Raw genomic sequence first — 27,145 nt, 5'->3', positions numbered from 1 at the left:
AGAATTGAAAACTTACGGGTGTTTATAGGAGCTTTATTCATAATTGCAAAAAGTTGGAAGCAACTAAGATGCCTTTCCATAGGTGAATGGATAAATAACTATGTTACATCTGTATAGTGGAATATTACTCAGCAGTGAATAGAAACGAGCTATCAAACTACAGAAAGTCCTGGAGGAGCCTTAAATGAGTATTGCTGAGTGAAAGCAGCCAGTCTGATAAAATTACATGCTGTATCATTCTAGCTGTATGACATTTTGGAAAAGACAAATTCTACAGACAGAAAAAGGATCAGTGGTTGCCAGAGGTTCTGTGGGGAAAGTGGAGATGAATAAGTGGAACACAGGGCGTTTTTAGGGCAGTGAGACTATTCTGTATGATACTGTAATGGTGAATACATGCCGTTATGCATTTGTCAAAGCCTATAGAACTCTACAACACCTAGTGAATTCTAACATAAATTATGGACTTTAGTTAATTATATATTGACGTTGGTTCATTAATTGTAACAAATCTACTACACTAATATAAAATGTTAATAGGAAAAACTCTGGTGGGGAAACATTGTACTTTCTGAGCAATTTTTTGGTAAATCTAAAATGTCTCTTTTTAAAAAAAGTCTATTAAAAGATCAGTAATAGTAGGCTATGCATATAAGACATATCTGAAATCACATCCACCAGGTTGTTAGCAATGGTTATCTCTGGTATTGATATAAAGGGGGATTTTCATTTTTCTTAATTATTTCTGAGAGAGATGTGTTTCTATGTAAAGCATATTTTGAAATTAAAAATTTCTTAAAGGGATAAATTTTGAAGTAAATTTTTTTTTTGCTTACCTTTAAAAAAAGGGACTGATAACCTGAAAATTTTTGTCCTGAGAAGAGTTGATGTTTATGTATACTGTATTATACCACATGATCCGCTTTTAAATATGTTTCATAGATATCTTTAAAAGAACATGAAGTCAGTCATTGTAAAGTATTACTTCAAGGCTATACACCACCTGAAAAGTAAAAATACTACTTAAACTTAGTTTAAAAATTAAACAGCATTGAAACTTTTAAAAACAGCAGTTATCCACTTTCCTGTAGTTTCTTCTGAAATTTGTTCAACAAAAACAGAGAATGGTACATGGAACACCCATATATTCTTCACTCAGCTTCAACAGCTATCACGAACAATCATCTGTTGTTCTTTTTTGATTATTCTTGAATATGTTCTCCTCCTCTCAGTTATTTTAAACAGATCTACATTTTCCAGCATTGTTTATGTTTTTATTACTATGAAAATATTTTTCATCATAGAGCCAATTAAATTATTTCCTTTCTTACATCTGTTATTTACTTATGGTTAATAATAGTCTTTTAAAAATTGCTTAGTTTTTATTAATTACTTAATATTGTATTAAAAGTGCCATAAGATGTATCAAACACCTATATAATAGCTTTTAAATAGATGGTCTAACAATTCAGATGATCAGTTTCATTTTCCCCTCTGGGAAAATTTATTCTTTTTTTTTTTTAATTACAGAAATTATAGGTTTACAGAAGAATCGTGCATAAAATACAGAGTTCCCATAGACCACCCTATTATTAACACCTTGCATCAGTGTGGTATATTTTTACATCTGAAAGAACATTTTTATAATTGTCTGATTATCTATAGTCCATGGTTTACATTAGGGTTCACTGTTTGTGTTATACAGTCCTATGTTTGTTTAATTTTTATTCTAGTAACATATATATATATATACAACCTAAAATGTCTCCTTTAAACCATATTCAAATCTATAATTCATTGCCGTTAATTACACTCACAATGTTGTGCTACCATCAACACCACCCATTACTAAAACTTTTGCACTACCCAAAACAGAAATTCTGTGCCAATTAAGCATTAATTCCTGACTCCCTATACCCATCCCACCCTTACCCCCCAACCTGTATTCTAGTTTCTGACCCTAAGAATTTGCTTATCCTAATTTTTTCGTATCAGTGAGATCATACAATATTTGTCCTTTTGTGTCTGGCTTATTTCATGCAACACGACGTCATCAAGGTTTGTCCATATTGTTTCATGTGTCACAACCTCATTCTTTTTATGGCTGAATGACATTCGTTTGTGTGTATATATCACATTTTGTTTGTCCATTTGCCTGTTGATGTACCCTTGGGTTACTTCCATCTTTTAGCAATTGTGAATAATGCCACTGTGAACATCAGTGTGAAAATATCTGCTCCAGTCCCTGTTTTCAATTCTTTTGTGTATATACCTAGAAGTGGGATTGCTGGGTCATATGGTAATTCTCTGTTTGACATTCTGAGGAAGTGCCAAACTGTTTTCCACAGTGATTGCAACATTCTACATTCTGACCAGCACTGCACAAGTATTTTTATTTCTCCATATCTTCTCCAACACTTATCACCCCAGCTTTTTTAAAATTGAGTGTGAAATGGTATTTCATTGTGGTTTTGGTTTGTATCTCCCTAATGGCTAATGGTTTTGACTGTCTTTTCATGTGCTTCTTTTCCATTTGTGTATCTTCTTTAGAGAAATGTTTATTCATGTCTTTTGCCCATTTTTAAATTGGGTTGTCTTTTTGTTGTTGAGTTGCAGAATTTATTTATATATTCTGGATTTATCCAGATATGTGATTTCCAAATTTTCTCCTATTCTGTATGGTATCTTTTTACTATCATGATGAAGTCTTTTGCACAAAGTTTTTAATTTAATGAAGCCCCATTTGTCTATTTTTTCTCTTGTTGCGCTTTCTTTTTGTGTAAAGTCTAAGAAATCATTGCCTAACACAAGGTCCTGAAAATGCTTCCCTAGATTTTCTTCTAGGCATTTTATAGTGCTGATTCTTATATTTAGGTCTTTGATCCATTTTGTTTGTTTTTGCATATGATGTGAGGTAGGGGTCCATCTTCATTCTTTTGCATATGAATGTCCAGTTTTCCCAGCACTTTTGGTAGAAGGGACTATTCTTTCCTTATTAAGTGGACTTGGCACTCTTGTCAAAGAGCAGTTGGCCGTAAATGTGAGGGTTGATTTCTGAGCTCGTGGTTTGATTCCATTGATCCATATGTCTGTCCTTATGCCAGTACCATGCTATTTTGATTATTGTGGCTTTATAATAAGTTTTAAGATCAGGAAGTGTGAGTCCTCTGTGATGGTTAGGCTCACATGTCATCTTGGCCAGGTGATGGTACCCAGGTGTCTTGTCAAGCAAGCACTGGCCTAACCATTACTGCTAGGACATTTGTAGCTGGTTAATAAACCAGAAGGCTGGTTTATTAAATCATCAGTCAATTGGCTGCAGCTGTGACTGATTACATCCAGAAGGAAGTGTCTTCCACAAGAGAGAATGCAATAAGCTGGATTTAATCCAATCATTTGAAGACTTTTAAGCAAGACAGATAGAGGACCTTCACTTCTTCTTCAGCTAACCAGCGAAGTGTTTCCTGAGGAGTTCATCGAAGTTGCCAGTTTGTTCCTGAGGAGTTCGTTGAACACATTCATCAAAGTTGCCAGTTTGCTGCCTGAGGAGTTCATTGAACATCTTCATTGGAGTTGCCAGTTTGCTGCCTGCCCTACAGAACTTGTATTCGTGCATATCCACAGTTCCATGAGACACTTTTATAAAATCTTACATTCATAGATAGCTCTTGTTGATTCTGTTTCCCTAGAGAACCCTAACTAATACATCCTCCAACTTTGTTCTTTTTTGAGATGACTTTAGCTATTCAGGGCTCCTTACCCTTCCGTATAAGTTTGATGATTGGCTTTTCCATTTCTGGAAAGAAAGTTGTTGGAATTTTGGTTGGGATTGCACTGAATCTGTAAATTGCTTGGGTAGAATTGGTATCTTAAGAATATTTGGTCTTCCAGTACATGAACATGGAATGTCTTTTGATTTGTTTAGGTCACCTTTGATTTCTTTTAGCAGTGTTTGGTGTTTTCTGTGTACAGTTCCTTTGCATCAATGGTTAGATTTATTCCTAGATACTTGATTCTTTCAGTTACTATTGTACATGGAATATTTTTCTTGATTTCTTCTTTCAATTGTTCATTCCTAGTGCTGAAATGGTTCATTAGTTCTAGTGGCTTTTGTTGTGGACTTTTCAGGATTTTCTGTAAATAGGATCATGTCATCTATAGACAGGGAAGATTTTACACCTTCCTTTCCAATTTGTATCCCTTTTATTTCTTTTTCTTGTCTAATTGCTCTGGCTAGAAATTCCAGTACAATATTGAATAACAGTGGTGACAGAGAGCATCCTGGTCTTGTTCCTGATCTTAGGGGGAAAGTTTCAGTCTTTTACCATTAAGTATGATGTTAGCTGTGGACTTTTTGTATACTTTTTATCATGTTGAGGAAGTTTCCTTCTGTACCTAGTTTTTTAAGTGCTTGTATAAGAGGGACTACTGGATTTGTCAAGATGCTTTTTCTGCATCAGTTGAGAAGATCATGTGCTTTTGCCCTTCATTCTGTTAATGTGGTATATTGCATTAATTTATTTTCTTATGTTTACTAGTATTTTGTTCAGGATTTTTGCATACATCTTCATAAGAGATCATTGGCTGTAATTTTTTTTCTTGTGATAACTTTATCTGGCTTTGGTATGAGGGTGACATTGGCTTCGTAGAATGAATCACTGAGTGTTCCCTTTTCTACAATTGTTTGGAAGAGTTTGAGCAGGGTTAGTATTAATTCTTCTTGGAATGTCTGGTAAAATTCCTCTGTGAAGCCATCTGGTCCTGGGCTTTTCTTTGTTGGGAGGTTTTTGATTACTGATTCAGACTCTTTACTAGTAATTGCTTAGTAGAAATCTTCTATTTCTTCTTGAGTCATTGTAGGTAGTTTGTGTGTTTCTATGTATTTGTTCATTACATCTAGGTTATCTAATTTGTTGGTGTACAGTTGTTCATAGGATCCTCTTGTAGTTCTTTTTATTTCAGTGCGGTTGGTAGTTATGACCCTCTTCATTTCTTACTTTAGTCATTTGTGTTCTCTTTTTTTTTGTCAGTCTAGCTAAATGTTTGTTAATTTTATTGATCTTTTCAGAGAACCAACCTTTGATTTTATTTCATATTTTTCTGTATTTCATTATTGACCACTCTAACCTTTGTTATTTCCTTCCCTCTGCTTGCTTTGTGTTTGGTTAGCTCTTCTTTTTCTTGATACTCCAGTTTGGATGGTAGTTTTCTGATTTGAGATCTTGTTTTAATGTAAGCATTTTGAAATATAAATTTCTATCTTACTACTGCCTTTGCTGCATCCCATAAGTTTTGATATGTTGTATCTTCATATACATTCACCTCAAGATATTTCCTGATTTCCCTTGTGATTTCCTCTTTAACCTATTGGTTGTTTAAGAGTATGTTGTTTACTTTGCACGTATTTGTGAATTTTCCATTTCTCCCTCTGCTGTTGTTTTCTAACTTATTCTGCTGTGGTTGGAGAAGATACATTGTATGATTTCAAATTTTTTAATTTACTGAGACTTGTTTTGTGACCTAACATATGGTTTATCCTGGAGAATGATCCATGTATACTCAAGAAGAATGTGTATTTTGTTGTTGGATAAAGTGTTCTATACATGTCTGTTAAGTCTAATAGATTTAAAGATTGTTCAAGTCTTGCATTTACTTATAGACCTTCTGTCTAGATGTTCTATCCATTATTGAAAGTGAAATATTGAAGTCTCCTACTGTTAAAGTCGAACCATCAATTTCTCCCTTCAAATCTGGCAATATCTGCTTCATATATTTTGGTGCTCCGCTGTTAGGTGCATATATATTTATAATTGTTACATCTTCTTGTTGAATTGACCTTTTTATCAATATAAAATGACCATCTTTGTCTCTTATTACTGGTTTTTACTTAAAGTCTATTTTATCTGATATTAGCATAGCTACCCGCACTCTCTTTTGGTCACTACTTGTATATATTTTTTCCATCCTTTCATGTTCCACCTGCTTATGTCTTTGAATTTAAGGTGGGTCTCTTGTAGACAGCATATATTGGGTCATGCTTTTTTATCCATTCTTCCAATCTCTACCTTTGACTGGAGAGTTTAATCTATTTACATTTAAATCTCTACTGATAATGTAGGACTCTTCTGCTATTTAGTCTTTGTAAGTCATATAGTTTTTTCTTCTCTTAATTCTGTTAATGCCTACTTTTGTGTGTGTGTGTGTGTGTGTGTGTATTTTTTTTTTTTTTTTTTGTATTGTGCCATATTGAGTCCCTTCTCATTTCTATCTGGATATATTTTTCATATATTTTCCTTGTGGTTGGTTATCATGATGTTAAATTTTTTTTCTTTTTTTTTTTTTTAAGATGGAGAGAAATGCGGAATAGAGAAGAGAGAAACAAGTACACCATCACTGTGGTCTAATTGTGAAGGGTGTAGTATCAAAACTTTGGGGAGTGGTGTTTTCTCTCCCATTAGCCAAGTGTTTATGTGTCTGTGAGTGTGTGTGTTCCCTAAAAGGAACTGACAGTTCATTTGTTAGCTAGGCCTCTGCTTAAGCAAAAGATTTGCTGATCTTCTCCTGTGTATCTCTTAACATCAGGAATAGAATTAGAGAAGAAATGGTAAGGAAGTAGCCAGCATTTCCACTGTGTTCCTTGGACAGAATGGGTGAGTTACGCACAGGGCACGTGAACACCCCAGAAATCAGTCAGCCTTGAGCTGCCTTGCTGCTCTCTGTCTCAGGAGAGCTGTATGCCAGGTGGGGAACCTCACCAGCATGAGAAGCAGGTTAATACTTGACATCCTAATATGTAGCAATCATATTTCATTTGATGCCAACTTGATTTCAATAGTATACACAAACATTGTTCCTACACCTCTCTGTCACCCACCTTTTTTGTACTTTTTACAAATTACATCTTTGTACATTGTATGTCTAAAATCATAGAGTTATCGTTACATTCTATGTATTTGCATTTTAGCACCTGTAGGAAATAACAAGTGGAGTTATATACCCAAAAATGCAATACAATGGTACTGGTATTTATAATTATCCAAATGGTTACCTTTACCAGAAATCTTTATTTCTTTATGGTACTTCAAACCGTGTCTAATGTCCTTTCTTTTCAGCTCTGAAGAACTCTCTTTGGCATTGCTTCTAGGGAAGGTCTAGTGGTGATGAACTAACTCCCTCAGCTTTTGTCTATCTGGGAATGTCTTAATCTCTCCCTCATTTTTGAATGAAAATCTCACTGAATATAAAATTCTTCTTTGGCAAGTGTTCTCTTTCAGGACTTTTAAGTATTTCAAACCGCTGCCTTCTTGCCTCCGTGGTTTTTGATTAGAAATTGGAACTTTATCTAATTGGGACTCCTTGTACGTATAACATGTTGCTTTTCTCTTGCAGCTTTCAGAACTCCTGTCCTTGGCATTTGATAGTTTGATCAGTATATGATGGGGCATATTTTAATTTAAGTTCATCCTGTTTGGTGTTCTCTGGGTTTCTTGAATATGCATATTCACGTCTCCCACTAAGTTTAGGAAGTTTTCTGTCACTCTTTCTTTGAGTATTCCTTCTGCCCCTTTCTCTTTCTTCTTATTCTGGGACTCCCATAATATGTATATTGATATGCTTAATGGTATCCCAGAGATCTCTTAGGCTATTTTTGTTTTTTATAATTCTTTTTTCTTTCTGTACCTCAGCCTGACTCATTTCAATTGTCTTATCTTTGAGTTCACTGATTCTTTCTTCTGCCAGCTCCAATCTGATGTTGAAACCCTCCTGGGAATTTTTCTTTTCAGTTATTGTGGTCTTCAACTCCAGTGGTTCTGTCTGGTTCCTTTTTAAATTTTCTCTCTCTTTATTGAGATTCTCATATTGTGCATTCATTGTTTTCCTGATATCCTTTAGTTCTTTCTTTTTATTTTCCTTCATGTCCTTGACTATATTGAATATCATTTTGTTAAAGTCTTTGTCTGGTATGTCCTTGGTCTGGTCTTCTTCATTGATGGTTTCTGGAATTTTATCTTCTTTTTTTTGGATGGGCCACCATTTCCTGTTTCTTTGTTTGTTCTTGTAATCTTTTTTTGTTTTGTTTTGTTTTGTTTGCACACTGTACATTTTAATATTTAAAAATGCTAACGCTGGGATTTATTCTGAGATATTTGTCTCTTGAGTTTATATTCAGCTAATAATATGACAGAGATTTTCTTGAGTGTCACAAGCTAACAAAACCAAGCAAACCTAAGCAAAAAAACACCTTTCAGCATCTTTGCAAATTGGCTTTGTACTGGCTGGTGCTTTCCCTGAGAGCTCAGCCCTCCTGTCAGGAAGGTCAGCTCAAGGCAAATGCAAAGTGCAGGGGCCTCCCTGTCTTTCCTGGGCCAGTGTCTTGTCCTGGGCTTGTGCTTGCTGGTGGCCTTAGGAGTTCCCTGTTTACAGGCATTTGAATGTCCTCTATTCCCCAGAAAACAGTTCTTCTCCCCCTCCTGGATGTTCCACTGCAGGACTTAGAGCAGGTAAGCCTTTGCCCTAGGCCACCTGCTTCAATTGTTTCTTACACTGCTTTTGTTGTTTCAAGCTGCTTTTGCCTGGAATGCAAATTTTGGGAGTTGGGGAGGGGGCACACTGGAGAGGAGTTTCCCAAGTCAGTTTTTCCCTGCTGGAACAAGGCCAGGAGCCACAAAGCGAGTGCTGGCCATCTCCAAATTGCCCTGGAAGGGGCCAGGAAGGGCACCAGGAGCTTCTTTCATGGCTCCCCAAAGCTGCACTTTCTGGCCTCAGCACCTACCCAGCAAATGCAGCCCTTCAGCTGTCATCTGCAGCTCTGAGGAAGCTGCCATCTTTAAGTCTCCTCTGCCATCTTTGTCCGGGGTGGGTCGGAACAGTGGCTGCCCTGAAAGCAAGGCCCCCAGTGTTTTTGTTTGTTTGTTTTTAAAATAATTGAATTTTTTTATTAGAGAAGTTGTAGGTTTACAGAAAAATCTTGCATAAAATACAGAGTTTGCATATACCCACCCCACTATTATTTTTTTTTTAATTTTATTTTGAAATAAATTCAAACTTACAGGAACAGTGGCAAAAACAATACAGACCCCATACACAGAACTCCAGCATACCCTGACACCCCTCCCCCCATGCCCCAATCCACCAACTTTAACATCCTGTCACACCACCATTTCTTTCTTTCCCTCCCTCCCTATCATCCGTCATCTATTGCTCTGTCTTCTGAACATATGAGAGCTAGCTGCACACATCCTTGAACAAACAATATAATTCACATATACATTTCCCATGAATAAGAACATTCTTTTATGCAATCCCATTAAGTACAGCTAAGAAGTTCAAGAAATTCAATGTTGATACAAAGCTTACATTCTATATTTCCTTTTATTTTTTTCTTATGTCCCAACTGTGTCCCTTTGAGCCTCCTCTCCTCCATCCTCAGATTCCATCCAGGATCATCCTTGGCATTTAGTTGTCATTATCTATTTAGACTCTTTTTTTTTTTTTCCACTTGTGGAAACCTATATGCAGCCTAAATCTTCCCATTCCAACCCCTCCCTAGCATTCCATTAGTGGGATTAATCACATTTAGAATGTTGCAATGCTATCACTTTCCCACCATCCATTACTAGAAATTTCCCTTCACCCCAAACAGAAACCTTACACTCATTTCTTAACTCTCCATTGCCCCTTCCCCCACGTCTCATAACCCATACTCTACTTTTCATCTCTATGGTCATATTCTCTGATACTTTCTTTGTGTTTACCGTGCAGCTTAAATTTAACATCTTAAATCTATAACAATCTTGTTTTTCTTTGATACCAACTTAACTTCAATAGGACACGTAAACTATGTTCCTATACTCCTCCATTCCCCCACCTTGATGTAGTTCTTGTCAAAGATTACTTATTTTACATTGAGTCCAAAACCACTGATTTACCATTACAGTTTATGTATTTTAGATCCTGTAGGAAGTAAATAGAGGAGTTACAAATCAAAAATACAGTAGTATTGGTATTTATATTTACCAGGTGCTCTTTACTGGAAATCTTTATTTCTTCAAGTAGTTTCAGTCAATTGTTTAGTGTCCCTTCCTTTCAGCCTACTCAGCTCCCTGTAGCATTTCTTATAGGACTGATTACTGGTGATGAAGTCCCTCAGCTTTTGATTATCCGGGAATGTTTTCATCTTCCCCTCATTTTTACCCTCCAGTTGTTTGTGAATTTTCTAAGACTCTGATGGTTATTGACTTCTATTTGTATTCCACTATGGTCAGAGAATGTGCTTTGAATATATTCAATTTTTTAAAAAAAATTTATTGAGGCTTGTTTTATGTCCCAGCATATGGTCTATTCTGGAGAAAAATCCGTGATCATTAGAGAAGAATGTGTGTCCTGGTGATTTGGGATGTAATGTTCTATATATGTCTGTTAAATTTTTCTATATCTCTCTGTCCTTTCTTTGTTTTTCTGTCAGTAGGGCTCCCTTTAGTGTCTGAAGTAGGGCAGGTCTTTTATTAGAAAAATCTCTCAGCATTTGTTTGTGAAAAATTTAAGCTCTCCCTCAAATTTGAAGGAGAGTTTTGCTGGATAAAGTATTCTTGGTTGGAAATTTTTCTCTCTCAGAATTTTAAATATGTCATGCCACTGCCTTCTTACCTCCTTGGTGGCCACTGAGTAGTCACTACTTAGCCTTATGTTGTTTCCTTTGTATGTGGTGAATTGCTTTTCTCTTCCTGCTTTCAGAACTTGCTCCTTCTCTTTAGTATTTGACAGTCTGATCAGAATATGTCTCGGAGTGGGTTTATTTGGATTTATTCTATTTGGAGTTCGCTGGGCATTTATGCTTTGTGTATTTATATTGTGTAGAAGGTTTGGGAAGTTTTCCCCAACAATCTCTTTGAATACTCTTTCTAGACCTTTACCCTTCTCTTCCCCTTCTGGGACACCAATGAGTCTTAAATTTGGATGTTTTACTTTATCTATCATGTCCTTGAGATCCATTTCAATTTTTTTGATTTTTTTCTCCATTTTTTCTTTTGTTCTTTCATTTTCCGTTCTGTGGTCCTCGAGGATGCTGAGTCATTGTTCAACTTCCTCTAATGTTGTATTATGAGTATCCAGAGTCTTTTTAATTTGGCCTACAGTTTCTTTTATTTCTATAAGATCTTCTATTTTTTTATTTACTCTTGCAATTTCTTCTTTATGCTTGTCTAGGGTCTTCTTTATGTCCTTTATATCCTGTGCCATTCTCTTCTTCATGTCCTTTATATCCTGTGCCATGCTCTCATTGTTTGACTTTAGTTCTTTGATTAATTGTGCCAAGTACTGATTTTTTGATTTGGGTGTTTGGGTTTGGGTTCTCCATATCATCTGGTTTTATCATATGCGTTAAAATTTTCTGTTGTTTTTGGTCTCTTGGCATTTGCTTTACTTGATAGGGTTCTTTCTGGATATAAAATATACCGATCTCTGATTTGTCAGCTCTACAGCTTGGTGGCATACACTTTCTCTAACTAGCCAGCAGATGGCGTCCATGAGTCACCTATTCCCCTCAAGTCAGTTCTCCCCAACTTTGTCTTTGTGGTGTGTGGGGATCTGATTCTTGTGGGGTTCAATTGGTGCACTAAGTTTGGGTGTGTTGCTGATGCGGGGCATGTGTCTGGGTGGTTAGGGAGACAGGGCAGCTTTAATAATCAAACCTCACAGGTGTTCCTGGAGATTTAAGGCTGTTGCAAGAGTCTAAACCTTCATTTCAGTTTTGCCACAGATTGTATCTGCCGCTGACCCACAAGTCCTTGGTATTGGTGTAGGGTCCTTGGGATTTCTGAGCGGGTCCCCCTTCTCAGCCGTGCTCTTCCAGGACCTCTGCCAAGGGAAGGCTGTGCCACGTTACAAGTGCACTCCAGCCCTCCAGGGAAGCCCTGGGCTGCCAGGCCATGCAAGGGTGTTCCCAGCCTGCTGTAAAGATGGCTGAATGGGGTGTGTTAATTTCCCCCTTTTCGCACAGCTCCGCCTTCCCAACTCTGGGACAGTTAGCTGTGGGTGCACTAAAGGCCACTGTCCACGGCCGATATTGTGGCATGTGCACGGTGCTGCTGGAAACACTCCCTGTCACACTGGGTTTCTTGGCGTGGCTCTGGGCTATAGCTCCAGCCCCGGGCAGGAGTGTTCCCAGCCCGCCGGGGGATGGCTGCAAGGCGAGTGGTTTTTTTCTCCTTTTGGCTCCCCTCTGCCCCCCTGGCCCTGAAGCAGTCAGCAGCAGGCTATCCTCCACACCAGACACTGAGAGGTTGGCACAGCTCGCTCCTGAAGTGCTTTACTGCGCGGTTCTCACCGTCATAACTGCAGCTGCGCCCAGGTTTTTTTTTTTTTTTTTTTTTTAAAGAATTAGTCTGTCTCCAAACGCCAACCCACGGTTTCCCCACATTGCAGCTTGGCCGCCGGACTTTCAGCCGGCTCACTCACTCGTTTCAGAACACAGACTGCTGGTTTCACCAAATGCATGGTCCCTGTGGATTTAGCAGACCTTGTCTGGCTGGTGCATCACTGGAACTGGTGTTCTGGGTCACTTTCTGGCTTTTAACTAGTATCTTCACAGAGGTGTTTTTTTGCCTTGTCTCACCTAGCCGCCATCTTAGGTTCTCCACCCCCAGTGTTTTGATGTAGCTAATCAAAAGCAGTGATCTGCGAACACCTCACCCCTGCCCCCTGGATCTTGGAGAATTGACACCAACAACTACACCAAGGGCTGGACCCCACTGCTGCCTGCCATAAGAGTAGAGTTGTAACTGCTACGTGGAGAGAGCAATTTGCTGGTATTTACTGTAATTTACAAGCCTATTCCTCCCACTCTTCTCTGGACACTGTACAGTGCCCTGCTGGACTCCAGAGCTTTAAAATAGTTAATTCAGACAGTTCCTGCCTGTTTAATAGTTGTTCCAGTGGAAGGACTGATTCCTGGAGCTTTCTACTCTGCCATCTTCCACAATTCTCTCCTCACCCCAGCTTTTGAAATAAATTCAGATAGATCAAAGATTTAAGAGAGTTGGATTTTTTTTTTTTTAAGAAACAATCAAGGCACTGAAAGAAAACTGAAAAAGTAAGCACAACACAAGGTCACATGGGGTAGATGTACCCAAGGTGAGGCCAGATTGTGAGTTACTCCCAGAGAGAGAACGCACAGCTTGCTGGGCCATGAACTGGGTCTGTGGATCCTCTGACCCTCTGGCCTTGGCTTCATTTGAGTGACCACGGCTTGGGGTACAGCCAGTAACTATGAAGTGATTCCTCTCCCATTGCCTGGAGTGGGTATGGTAGGACAGCAGACAGAGAAAGGCCACAGAGAGAGGCCGATCTGTGTAGCAGCCACCATTGCCCCCACCTCCCTCCAGCCACACACTGCAGCTAATTTGGTGTCTGGGCCCAGCTTGGGGGAGAACACAGGCGGCGTCTTGTTCTCATATGTGGGAGGGCTATAAAAAGAAAAGCCCTTGCTGGCCCAAACATTTAAATAAGAATTACACTAGGATCTTTTGTTCCCACTTGGACTTGGTCAGAATTAAGTTAAAGGTTCCAAAGAGGGTGTTTTTGTTTTGGGTTTGTTTTGTTTTTTAAAAATCTGAGTAACTTAATGCAAGAATACAGGATTAAAAGCAAAACCGAAAAACATCACTTAAGTCTATCAAATGGTATTGGAACATCCCCATGTCATTCTTTTGTTAGAGTTTGGAGGGCTCCTACCCCAAGCCTCACTTCCAAGCTTCTGATGAACTTTTTTTAAAAAGACCTGGATGGTAGAAGGCAAGCAGTGGAGTGTTTCCCAGTATCTGAGAAATACACAGAGCTCAGGAGACCATAATCTTTTTTTCCCTTCCTCCTCAGGTTTCATAGGAAAAACATGCTTTCTGCAAACAACTAAAAAAGCTGCCCTCAGAAACTGCTTCTTTGAACCCCATGGAGCAGCTGGAACTTGGACTGTGAGGCCCTTGCTGGGACACTCTCTCCCCTGCTGATCCCCCAGAGTGGCCGTCGCCATGGCCAGCAAGAGGAAATCCACCACCCCGTGCATGATCCCGGTGAAGGCTGTGGTGCTGCAGGAGGCCAGTGCCGAGGCCCCGCCCTCCGTGGCTTCGCCTGAAGGCCCCCCAGCAGAGCAGCCCCCAGAAGGGCCCAGTGCCAGCAGCGAGGTGGCCCACAACGCCAGCAGCCCTGATAGCCCAGCACTGGCCAATGGGCATCAGAGCACCTCAGATGGCTCTTCATATTCCTGCAAATACTGTGATTTCAGATCCCAGGACAAGACCCACTTTGTGGGACATATGAACTCAGAGCACACGGACTTTAGTAAAGACCCCACTTTTGTATGCACTGAATGCAGTTTTCTAGCAAAAACCCCCGAGGGACTTTCCCTGCACAATGCCAAGTGTCACTTGGGGGAAGCCAGCTTTGTGTGGAATGTGGCCAAGCCGGACAATCATGTCGTCGTGGAGCAGAGCGTCCCTGAGAGCACCAGCACTCCTGACCTCCCTGGTGAGCCCAGCGCTGACGGGACTGACAGACAGGCTGAAATTATCATTACCAAAACCCCAATCATGAAGATAATGAAAGGCAAAGCTGAAGCCAAAAAGATCCATACACTCAAGGAGAACATCCCCAATCAGCCCGCGGGTGAGGCCTTACCCAGCCTGTCAGCTGGGGAAGCCGAGGGGAAGGAGGGGGAGCAGGCCTTCATCAACGGGGCGGCTCCGGTCAGCCAGGCTGTGCCCGGCTCTGCAAAAAAACCCCACACCACCAACGGGCCCCTGATAGGCACAGTCCCCGTTTTGCCGGCGGGTCTAGCACAGTTCCTCTCCCTCCAGCAACAGCCCCCTGTGCACGCGCAGCCCCATACCCACCAGCCACTGCCCACCTCCAAGTCTCTCCCCAAAGTGATGATCCCCCTGAGCAGCATTCCCACGTACAATGCGGCCATGGACTCCAACAGCTTCCTGAAGAACTCTTTCCACAAGTTCCCCTACCCAACCAAAGCTGAGCTCTGCTATTTGACCGTGGTGACCAAATATCCAGAAGAACAGCTCAAGATCTGGTTCACAGCCCAAAGGCTGAAGCAAGGTATCAGCTGGTCCCCCGAGGAGATTGAAGACGCCCGGAAAAAGATGTTCAATACAGTCATTCAGTCTGTGCCGCAGCCCACGATCACCGTGCTGAATACTCCTCTGGTTGCCAGTGCTGGCAGTGTCCACCACCTCATCCAGGCTGCCCTGCCAGGCCAGGTGGTGGGACAGCCAGAGGGCACAACAGGGGGGCTTCTGGTCACTCAGCCACTGCTGGCCAATGGGTTGCAAGCAACAGGCACGTCCCTCCCCCTGGCAGTTACATCTGTCTCCAAGCAGCCAACTGCCACCCCCATCAACACTGTGTGTTCAAACACAACATCAGCCGTGAAGGTCGTCAATGCAGCCCAGTCACTCCTCACCGCATGCCCCAGCATAACTTCCCAAGCCTTCCTTGATGCTAGCATCTACAAAAACAAGAAATCTCATGAACAGCTATCAGCTTTGAAAGGCAGCTTCTGCCGGAACCAGTTCCCGGGACAGAGCGAAGTCGAGCATCTGACCAAAGTAACTGGCCTCAGTACCAGAGAGGTTCGGAAGTGGTTCAGTGATCGAAGGTACCACTGCCGGAACCTGAAGGGCTCCAGAGCCATGATGCCCGGAGATCACGGTGCCATCCTCACTGACGCCGCACCAGAGGGGCCCTTGCCCCCCTCGCCCAGAGCCCCTGAGGTGACCTGCCTCCCAACGGCAGCCACCCTAGCAACCCTCCCTTCTGCCAGACGGCAGTCCTGGCACCACAGCCCGGACTTCACACCAACCAAATACAAGGAGAGGGCCCCCGAGCAGCTCAGAGCCCTGGAAAGCAGTTTTGCACAAAACCCCCTTCCTCTTGACGAGGAACTGGACCGCCTAAGAAGTGAAACCAAAATGACCCGAAGAGAAATTGATAGCTGGTTTTCAGAGAGACGGAAAAAAGTGAATGTTGCGGAGACCAAGAAGGCTGAGGAGGGCGCCTCGCGGGAGGAAGAAGAGGCCGCTGAGGATGAGGGTGGAGAAGAGGATTTGGCCAGTGACCTAAAAGTTGCTGGTGAAAATGGTTCCTCAGAAGTGTCAAGCAGCCACACCTTGGCAGAGCGTAAAGTCAGTCCCATCAAAATCAACCTCAAGAACCTGCGGGTCACCGAGGCGAACGGCAAGAGTGAACTGCCGGGACTGGGTGCCTGTGAGCCCGAGGATGATGGGTCCAGCAAGCTGGCAGAGCAGCCTCCAGGCAAAGTGAGCTACAAAAAGACAGCTCATCAGCGGCACTTGCTGCGGCAGCTCTTTGTGCAGACGCAGTGGCCGAACAACCAGGACTATGACTCTATCATGGTCCAGACGGGCCTGCCGCGGCCAGAGGTGGTGCGCTGGTTTGGGGACAGTCGCTACGCCCTGAAGAACGGCCAGCTCAAGTGGTACGAAGACTACAAGAGGGGCAACTTCCCACCAGGACTGCTGGTCATTGCCCCTGGCAACCGGGAGCTCTTGCAAGACTATTATGTGACGCACAAGATGCTGTATGAGGAGGACCTGCAGAGCCTCTGTGACAAGACCCAGATGAACCCCCAGCAGGTCAAGCAGTGGTTTGCTGAGAAAATGGGCGAGGAGACCCGGGCCGTGGCAGACACGGGCAGTGAGGACCAGGGCCTTGGTGCCAGCGAGCCTGCGGCAATTCACCAAGGGATTGTTGAAGCTTACTTGGAGGTGTCCGAGAACAGTGAGTCATGGGAGCCCAGTGCCCCTGAGGCCAGCTCAGAGCACTCTGACACCTCGAGTCCCCAGGCTGGACTTCAGCTGGGTAAGGAGTCCATGGGAACCGTGGGAGGGGGCACGGAGGGGGCTTTGCATTTTTTTCACAGCGGGCATCTGCTGCTTCAGGGGACAATCGGCAGTTGAAGCCAGTGCACAGATATGACAAAGGATCAAGAGTTTTGTTTTGTTTTGCTTTGTTTTGTAAAACTTTACAGGAAAAGAACCTGCTGAATGAACAGAGGTCAAAGCTTTTGTAGCCACTTCTTAGCCATAGGAGAGAGAATTCTGAGAGTAGTGCCAAGAAAAACTCAGGGTCAGAGCATCATCTGAGTTGGCAGAGAGAGAACTTTTGAAGAAATTTAACTCAAATTGTAGAACCAAAGGAAAAGAAAGCCTTTAGTTATCTTTGAAAACATGATGTGCTTTCTTAAATCATAAAAATCCTGTTTTTTGCATTTCTGTCATTCTTCCTGATGTTTAATATAATTCTCTCTTGGACATACATGGGATCAAAAACTTGAATTTTGTTCCTCAGTTTCTCAGGATCATGGTGTTTTAATACTTAAAATTAAATTTAGATTATTTTATTGATGCCACGACTTTGAGGACACAGACAAGTTACTTGTCAGGTGTTAATCTTCCGGGTTCTTGGTCCAAGTCCCCAGCCTCTCCCTCACCCTCCATTCTCTGCTGTCTGTCTCCTCATTAGAGGCCTCATCGCGGGGTGGTCAGGAGAGGTGCAATGTAGCTTTTCACCGGAGGCTGTGGAAACTGATGGAGTATCTGAATTCTTGGTTTCTCTGATACGTGAACCTTGAGAAGTTGGTTTCTGGGGCCTGGTGTCTCTGAATGTGACCTTGTTTTTCCTCTAGGCTCCCAGAAATGGAGCAGGGAGGTCTTCATGGGGCACCTCCTGGGGCACCCAGGGAGCGGATTTGGGTCCACAAGGCTGGCTGTGAGGGCTCCTTGGGCATCTTTGCCAGCATGATGCCTTCCCCCTGGGGAGGGCCCACCCTGGCTTTGGCTGTACCAGCAAAACAGCATGGATTGCTGGGGCCTAGAGTGTTTAGTATGCAAGCCAATTTCTTTTGTTTGTTCTTAATTATAATTTTAATTATACTTCTTGGTAGAATATAATATTCAGCTGTTTAATGATTAGAAACATTGGCAGAGCAATTCAAGTGAAGATACATAGGAAGCAATGTTTAAAGAAATAACAAATAAAAGGGTACATACTAGGTGCTTTTACCCCTAAATTTCAAGTGTGGTCACCTATTTTCCTGGCTAGGAATAAACAGAAAACAAGTTTTGATGTGAACAGAGCTTTTCTTCAGCTCTGAGGCTGCCAGTTCCTGCACTTTAATGCTTCTGGATGACAAAGTAATCTGTGTTGGCTTTACAAAGAGATCACTTAGGTGGCTTATGGCATGGGTTTGAAAGAGGCAAGATCAGAGGAAGGGAGGCCAGTAAAGGAGCTTTCATCTTTTCCAGGTGAGCAGCACTCCGTGTCCAGATGGCAGCTTGGTAGAAGTGGAGAAATGCATGGCTTAGAGCCAGGACCTGGTTCTTAGGGTCAGGCAGGACCTGGTGGGCTTGAATCCCTGCTTATCAGGTCTGGGACTTTGGATGGGCTCCTTAACTCTCTGAACCCTAGTATTCTCATCTGTAAAATAGTAGTGTGCTAGCTATTGAAGGGATTTCAGGGAGGTTTAAATGATGTGTACACAAATGCCTAGCAGTGCGTCTTTAAATGGGAAGGTCAGTATGATTGGGAGAGAAGAGAGCAGAAAGTGTTTAGTAGGTGAAATCAGAGGACTTGGTTGAGAGAGAGGGGAGTGGAGGATGATGTTGGGTTTCCAACTTGGCTAGCAGAGGGTGGTGGCTCCCCTAACCAAGACAAGGAACTCAGGGAGGAGGGCCTCTGACAGGAGATGTGAGTTCCTTTTGCAACCTTAGCCCTTGAGGCCTGTCGGAGACCTCCAAGCGGGCCTCACCAGCAGATATTTGGTCTGAGTTTGCACATCTGGGATGGAGTCACAGGACTGGGCCATCTGCTGCATGGTGGTGGGACCAGGAGAGCCAAGTGGTAAGATGGAGAAGATCCTGGAGCCCAGGGAGGGATGGTCCAAGAGGGGGCAGGTGAGAGCCAGGAGGGAGCAGCCTCATTGACCCTGAATGTTGCCCCACTGGCTGAGTTGGCCGTGGTACACAGGTGCAGGAAGACACCCAGAAAGTGTCCGTGGGGTTGGGACACAAGCAGCCTCCCTGGGGGGCCCTGTGCTGGGCATCTCATCCCCAGGCTCAGAGTGCCCTGCTGACACCTGGGACATCCCACATTCTTCCCAGGGTGGTGTCGCATTGCCTCCACGCGTAGTTGAGCATTCTTGTGGCAGGTTTCTTTGGGCCTGGCAAATCCCAGCTCCTCCACCCCAATCACTTTCTACGTAAGACCTCTAAAAAGGACAAAATTCCTTTTCTTTCTCTGAGTATTTTAAATTCATTTGAAGACAGTGGGTTTGAAGCATAGTTATGCTTTTGTTTCTTCCCTCACTTAAGGAGAAGGAGACTTTCAAGTCTGCCCCTAGTTTGAAGGGGAGTGGTATTTCCATTTGTTCAGCTTACAGAAGAGGAAATCCAGCTCTGAGAAGCCCATGGAAGTCACTTTTCCGTAGTTGGGTTCTGAGCACAAGGGACCACTGGTGGGGAAAATGCTCCCTCCTTGGACCCCACGGCTCACCCAATGCTTCAGGCAGGGCCTGGTGGCACTTCCTGGAGGCAGAGCAGTATGGGAGGAGGCTTTGGGTGGTTGGTTTGGCCCATTTCAGAGCAGAGCAGATTGTCTCTCCTCTTTCAGCTGGGAGGCTGTGTCTAGGTTGGCCCAAATGCCCTCAGCTACACCCAGCTCTGGGCTTCTTATGATTACAGGTAGGCATGTGTGTCATGCTCAAGAGAGACAAGGATTTTGAACAAGTTTGATATAAAAGCTGAACTGGGGATGAGTGGGTTTGGGTCACACGCATTGGCTCCTTCAGCTCCTGAATCCAGCACACAGTGGAGTATCGATGTCGTGGTGGGACGGAGCAGAAGTGGCAGGCGGTGGCCATGCCGTTGTGGCCACATCCTTTTCTATCCAAGGCAGATCACAGTAGGTACAGGAATGGCTTCTTCTTAACATGGCTTCTCGTGGCCTTCTCAGCCAACGTCGATGCTAGGGCCAGATTTGTCAGCATCACAGATGATGAGCCTCTCTGCACGGCCCCAGTGTCTTTGACTCTAGGGTTAGAAGTTATAAATGAATTGAAGATACCAGTAGACTGCATGTCAGAAACTAGACCAGTGTGTTCTGGAGAGCTGGGAAGAGAGGTCGGGGCGAGGCATATGAGGGCAGGACTCCAGAGGGGCTGGCGGCCTAGCCAGGTGAGCCAGGTGAGTGGGCCCAAGAAGAAAAGTTGCTGCTCGGGCCCTGGGATGGTCTGGAAGCCTTGCCCCACCAGCATCCTGGCCTTAACTTGCACCTGCTTTTTCACAGTCCCTCAGGAACTGTGAGCGGGAGGAGTGCAGGAGGCGTGCAGGCAGGAAGGCACTGCTCATGGAACAGTGGTCCCCAAAGCCAGGGACACTACCTTGATGTGGCGAGGACCTGTCCGCCTGGGGGCTGTACATGTAGCGGCTGACGTGGAGGTGACAGGCCTGTGTTTTCTCCTCAGAAACAGACTGAACCTGAAGCGAGGCCTGCGAAGGACTGGCCAGTCTGGAGTGCTGCCTACCACACGGAAGGGCCAAACCTGACTCTCTGCTGCCAGATGCTGTTCCCATGCCCGGCTGCTGGGCACCCGAGAGAGCACCCCAGAGGCCTCACAGCCGTCCCAGTGCCTGCCACCACCGGCCTGCCCACTGTGAGCAGGCAGGGAGAACGGGGTTCTTGCCAGTTCTTCCCCCCACAATGTAGGACCTTTCCTTTGCCTTCCAGTGGATAAAATAGTTCAGATTTCATATCCATAGACACAGAATCAACTTTTTAGCATATATGTCCGCCTATACACATTTAATAAAACATGAGATTTTACATACTTTCATTACATAGAAACTTTGGTAAGCAAAGTAGCACATTGCCTTTTGCATCATCTCGGAAAATGCCCCGTGTCTGTTCTCTGGAGGTTGCTGGGGCCGCGTGTCCCCCCCACCTTCACCGGCCCACTCAGAACTACATCTAGAGCCGGCGAGCCCCCATGTGGCATTCCTCAAGGAATGCAGTGCTTTTGAAGAGCTCCCGCTGCGTTAAGCCATGGCCAGCAACATTTCATGCCAGACTTGCCTTGCCTGATGGGATAATCAGTACAGAACCTGCTGTTACCCTCAGTTTTCAAAACAAACTATTTGTTAGTGTTTGCTTACCACTCTCAAGTTGTCACAGTAATTCTGTTTTTTTTTTTTCATGGGAGTTTGAATCATGGACCGTAGCTTTCTAGTTATCAGATCAACTAAAGAAATATTGTTGTTAAGCCTAATAACTGACCTATGTGCCACTTTTTTTTTTCCCCCCCAATCTAGCTGCTTTTAGAGTGAGAGGAAAATTGAAAAAAGAAATGGGGTGGGAGGGGCAAATGGAAGTGTAATCGTGGCCTGTAGCTTTGTGGCATGGCACTTTTCAGAGCACTTTATCGACACTTTAAAGCCTCCCACGACTCAGGAAGGAAAAGTGACAGTGAGGGCTGAAGGGATTCCAGATTTTCTGTAGTGACTGGAACCAGAGTGGGCTTCAGCATGAAGATCTGCATGCACGTGGGGAATCCTAACAAAATACCCGGCCTGCTTCCGGCCCCTCTGCAAGGGAGTGCTGGGCACCCCCCACCAGACCATGGGAAGGCACTTTTAGAGGTTCTATATTTATATGCCCAGACTTGGAAATGTGATCTCTGTGTATCTTAGCCTGATCCCTTGTCCATTTTTGAATTGAGAAAAACACATAAAAAGGTGCCTTTGAAACACTTCTGGCAAAGCTGTCCTAGACTATCATTCTCACCTTCCCCAGACAGCTCAGGGAGCAGCACTTAAAGAGGGTGGCCACGGCTGCACCACTGTAGCCCTCTGAGACCACCGCTCCCCAGAGTCGTGTGTGCCGGGGCCTCTAGGGCACACCCCTCCTGGGGTCCGGGCTGGGTGGGTGGCATTGGTGACCCCAAAGAGAGGGCAGGGGTTTGGGGCAAGAAGTGGTGGTGCTTTAGCAACCCAGACCAGGCAGGGCACCCTCTGGCATAGCTCAGAGGAGGAAAGCAGTAGAACCTGCTGCCTTTTTTTTAGAAACCAAAAGTCCTTGAACCACTGCTCTTCTAGAGGATGTCTCCTCTTCCCTGTCTCGACAGGGACCACCCTGTGTTTGTCTCAGAAAGATGACTTGTGACTACTTGGCAAGTTTTGCAGCCTGTTTTTGAATCTGTTCCATTTTTGGGGGGGGAGAGCTGTTTGGACCCAAGACCTCTTTGAGGAATTACCAAGAACCCAAATGGTGAGTGATTGCCTTCCTTCAGAGAACAGACACCTGGAATTTTTCCTTTAGTGTTTATGTACATGCAGATTAATTTATATATACACATATACAGTACAAATACTCATTTGATACTTTACTCATAAAGCGTACATCTGATATGTACATTTGAGGAACTTCATGGCACATAGATGTTAGGGGAAATAGCCTGTGCTGGAGGGCGAGCCGTGCGCTGAGGGCAGCTGGTGGCCCGGCACTGAGCCATGCTGCGTGTCTGAGGAATCCCCTGGCACCTCGCCTCCAGATCCTGCTGCCGGCGTCACGTCCAGAGCCCTGCGTGCACTGGCTGAAGGGTTGTGTCTTTAGAGAGGATTTTCTTGGTTATCTTATTTGTATTCACGTTGAATTTACAACCCCAACAGCAATTTGGAAAAAATAAATTACATGGTTGGCAACGCCATGCAGGACAGAGAAAACCACCCAGCCTCAGGCCTTAGTTTGTCTTTAAGATGAAAAAGTTACAATGCTATCCACCCTGGCATGTTTTTTGTCACAGGTACTGGTCCTGCCAAACAGCCAGGGCCATGCCAAGAATGCCAAGGTTGCCCAGGTAAGGAGCACAGCAGACTGGACAGACCCCAATTCTTCCTGTGCTCTTGGAGCAAATACAACAGGCCTTAAGCTTTAAGAATAAGATGGCCCAAGACCATCGATGATGAGGGAGGCAGTCGGGTTATCACACAGGTGCTTAAGGGGTATCATAGCAGGTACCTAGGTCTTTGGGTGTAAAACCATGAATGCTACGAAGCACACATGTAGGAACGCCCCTGCTAGCCCAGAAACTGGAACCGCAGTGGGGGGCGGTGGGATGGCTCTGGCAGCAGCCTGCTTTCCCGGCCCTGTTGCTTCCTGTGCCCTGTAGTTTTGCACAGCGGAAGGCTTAGTTCTGTGTTGTCACCTTTGCTAGAAGGTGGCCTCTGGGCTGCAGAGTTGAGAGAGGTGGGGTGGGGTTAGTCTTTTCTGAAGAGAAAGCATATTTTATAAAGTGACTAATCTTTTCCCTCTTCTCTGTATGCACTTGGACTCATCAGATAGTAAAATCATATTTCAATGTTTTTCATTGCCTATGTTGTGTACACATTTATTATATTTTTTACATGGGGTTGTAGATCCAGTTTTAATAGATGAAAACAGATCATTGTTCTGATAAAGAAAATCTGAATTTATGATACATATACTTTGCATATTTTGATTACTTGTTTTAATTTTTGAATATAGAGGAGGTTTTTGTTGGGAGGGATTCTCATTTTCGGGGGCATTTGTGTTCCTGAACCAGAAGACCCTCAGGATGAGTGGCCAGCACCTTGGGGATTGGTACTGGCTGTAGGACTGAGAGCTCCTTTCTCTTGGCCAAGGGACTGGCAGCTGTTCCGATGGACCAAAGTGCCTCAGCCCTGCTCTTTGGAAGCAGAAGGGGGAAGTTGGGCAGAGCCTTTTGGGCTCCCCCGTGTACTGATCTCATCCCCCACTGGCTTCGGAAGGCTGTCCCACCAGGAAGTTTCAGCATGTTCTCTGGGTTGAGATGTGGCTCTTATAGGATTTATCCTGCCTAGTCAGTGGTCCACTGACATGTTGTGTGTCATCTCCCTTCCAGCCCCCCAGCAAACTGGGACATCTGTCCCATGGCTGCCCTCCACGGTGGGCAGATGTCCAGCCCTTCCAGAAGGATGCTCATGTTTCTATGCACATTTTCTCTCTCAGCTCCCTTCCTGTGCTTTCTCTGTCTTCCTACCCTCTTCTTGGACCAAAATCCTGATTGGAGCAGTTTTTTCAGTTCACACATCACAGCCCCAAGTGTTTAAAGTCACTTTGAAAGAAAGGAAAACCGGGAAAGAAGAAACTCTTAAAACCAAACCTGGAGTTTAGGCTTTTCCTAAAATATATTTTTTTCCCTCCTTTTCCTTGCTCAGAGTACTTGAAGCAGTTTATAGATTTGATTCACTTTGTGCAGGAGATGCATTTCTGTGTTAATTTTAGATTGTCAGGTATCAGATTGATTTGCAAGGCTCCACTGTATGTGGAGAGCAGTCCTTGAGACATGGCAGTTGGCACAACCAGCATTTTCTGGCTAAAGCCAGCAGAGGCTGAGGCTGGGCAGATGCAGGGCTGTTATCACTGGAGACATAGAGCTCCCTCTTCAGAATCGCTTACCTCAGCTGCCTCTTCTCCATTCTCTTAAGAACCCGACAGTGAGCCACATCAGGCCCCTCCACCACCCTACCCAAACTCTGGAAGGCTGTCTCAGTGTGGCCCGGGGACACTGACCTCAGAAAAGCTCAAATACTTGAGCAAGCAGGGGATGGTGGGAGCCAAGTCTCCCAAATAGTTCCCTCCCACATGGAGGCTTTCATCTGAGGCTCTCGGGGTTTTGGCTGAGCCATTCAACCCCAGGGCTGATGAGGTTGAGGTAGCCGCAGCATCTCCAGAAACAGAGAAGTGGCCATCCCAAGTGCTGCTCCCCAGCCTGGCTCCACATGGAATTGGCAGACCTTGGTTAGAATTCATTTCTGCTGGAATCTGTACCTGTTCCTACTGTCAGGTCACACTGGGAAGAGCAGCACGGGGGAAGGCAAACCCAGGTTGCTCAGCCTCGACATTGTCAAGAAGTCAAAGGAGCACATGCAAAGCATTTGGCCCTAGAGAGGATCAAGAGCCTGCCTTCTGATGCTTCAGTCCTGAGCTCACTTATCAAGACTAACTGTTCTCTGTTGAATGGGGGACCGTGTCCTTCACCAGACTGAGGTAAGACAGAGAATTTCTTTTTAGCCCAGGATCCACCAACCATTCTCACTGCCCCAAAAGTCCAGAGCAGGGGCTTGCAGGGGAGTAGCCCGAGAGTCTGGGGATGGAACCAGGCAGGCCTGGTTGCCTTGTGCATAAGGACAGATCCCAGCACACTTCCTTGACTTTTCAAAATTGCATGTCTTGGTTTGTAGCACTTCAAGGATCAACAAAGAATGTGTAGTTACTGCTTTGATGTTGCTGTCCCCAGTTTTCTCAGCCCTCAGAACCTGAGGCTGCTTGGGCAGCAGGCAGAGCAGAGGGGGAGGGGAGCTCAGCAAGCAGGGCTGGGGTGGTTCAAGCAGGCACCACAGCTGCCTTCTCTCCTGGCCGCCTGGCATCTTCCCGCAGGCCACTCCGGGCAGGGGGGAAGCCAGGGCACCCGGGAGGAGCCTGAGTGTTTACCTGTTGTTAGTGCCCCTCCCTTCAGATGGGCTCTGGAGTGCACAAGCTTGTGCAGCATGAGCACTTGAGTGTGTCAGTCAGCAGCTTTCCTTGGTTAATGCTTTTAAACTTAACTTGTGTTTTCTATGAAAAATGGAGGATTTGGAATTACTTGATGTGACTGGAGTTGAGTGAAAGGTCTAGGATAAAGGCTGGTCAATCAGTGAATATAGACTGCTGTAAGTGCTTTGTTTTTCCCCGAGTTACACCCAGAGCAAGGGGTTAAGAAGCTACACATGGTACTTCTTAGTACTGTGATTTTTGTTTGAAAAGACATTGCCAGTTATCCAGATTCTTAAACCTACAGCATCCTTGCCGTTTGCTTGAAATGCAGGCTGAGCCCCACATCAAATTGTGGACTGGAGCTGGGACTGCTGGCGCCCGCTCCCCAGCAGGCACCCAGCATGGCCATCATGCCTGCCTCCCGCCAAACGGCAAATGCCAGAGGAGCAGGTGCCCCTCTGTGTAGCAGAGTTACTGCTGTACTTCTGTAGCCGCTTTGTTCAACTGTGTCAGGAGGGTCAGACTGTGCCATAATTGTTATTAAAAAAAAGAAAGAAAACACGCCAACCTTCCCCTCTTCCCTGCCGGCCATTGTTCATTGAGTTTGCTGAGCGCAGCCTGTGTGGAAATCAGGGAAGTTGCCAAAGGCTGCAGATTCCTTCCTGACAGTGTCCTGATTCCTGGTCTTCTACCACCCATTTATATTCTGGTCTTTGGTGCAAAACCTTTGTTGCCTGTGGGCCCCACTGCTGAGAAGCAGGGCTGGGTGCCCTTCCTGTCTCCCAGAGATGCTGCAGAAGGGACCCCCTTGGTGCTAGGCAGAGGCAACTGCCCTGTTCCTGTTTGTCTAAAGCAAACTGAAACTTTAGCCAAACTGATCTGTGCGAGGTCCTCCCTCCTGGCCAACTGAGTGGCACACTTTGACTATCATTAAGGCCTGGGTGCAAAAGGAGTTTTGAACCCGGGTAAATGCTTTTAACAAAGTATAAAATTTGCCTTTGGTTTGGCCTGTGGTGGTGCTGAGGTGGGGGTGGGACGGCCCTTTCGGGGACGGCTCCAGGCCTCACAAGGTCCCCTGTGGGGAAGCTGCTATTTCTAAGATGCTTGTTGCACATTTCCTAAATTTTGTATCTGTGGATTTGGATAAGGGTGGGAAAACAGGGAGAAACTGTTTGTACAATTTGAAATGGGCCTAAATGGTACTTCAAATCTTTTGATTGTCCCTAAATAAAAAAATACATTTCACATCTGCTGACTAATTTTGTGGGAGAGCCAGAGAAAAAGCTAACCACACTTCACTTCCGTTGATTTATTCTGAGGGTAAGACCTTAAAATCTGAACGGACCAGTGGGCAATGTCCCTCAGCCCACTTCAGGAGAGTTCCAGCTCACCCGTGCCCTTGCATTGCTGAGTTCACCGTAAATGGCTTCTACAAGCACGACAACTGAGATGTTTTAGAAATTGTGCTAAGGCAAACTTAGTCAAACTGGACTCATCGATTACCTGGTGAAAGGACATTACCCAAGCTTTTCTT

The 27,145-nt window shown here is 44.4% G+C and overlaps 1 protein-coding gene across 11 annotated transcripts in view; it reads left to right on the top strand.

Moving 5' to 3' along the window:
* The window catches only part of ZHX3 (zinc fingers and homeoboxes 3), a 198,073-nt gene extending 171,912 nt beyond the window's left edge, over nt 1-26,161 (top strand). For 10 of the 11 annotated variants that reach the window (XM_037811733.1, XM_037811734.1, XM_037811730.1 and 7 more), the window contains 2 exons: nt 13,873-16,884; nt 20,546-26,161. In XM_037811733.1, coding sequence (XP_037667661.1) covers nt 14,025-16,884; nt 20,546-20,556 — 2,871 coding nt within the window. In that variant the 5' untranslated portion in view covers nt 13,873-14,024 and the 3' untranslated portion in view covers nt 20,557-26,161. Of the gene's footprint in view, nt 1-12,786; nt 12,807-13,872; nt 16,885-20,545 lie in introns of those variants that run through there. The other variant, XM_037811739.1, reaches the window with a different exon arrangement.
* Nucleotides 26,162-27,145: the final 984 nt, after the last annotated feature.

This window comes from Choloepus didactylus, chromosome 19 (genome assembly GCF_015220235.1).
Source record: "Choloepus didactylus isolate mChoDid1 chromosome 19, mChoDid1.pri, whole genome shotgun sequence".
NCBI classification, from domain to species: domain Eukaryota; kingdom Metazoa; phylum Chordata; class Mammalia; order Pilosa; family Megalonychidae; genus Choloepus; species Choloepus didactylus.
This window is presented reverse-complemented; position numbering and strand designations above follow the sequence as displayed.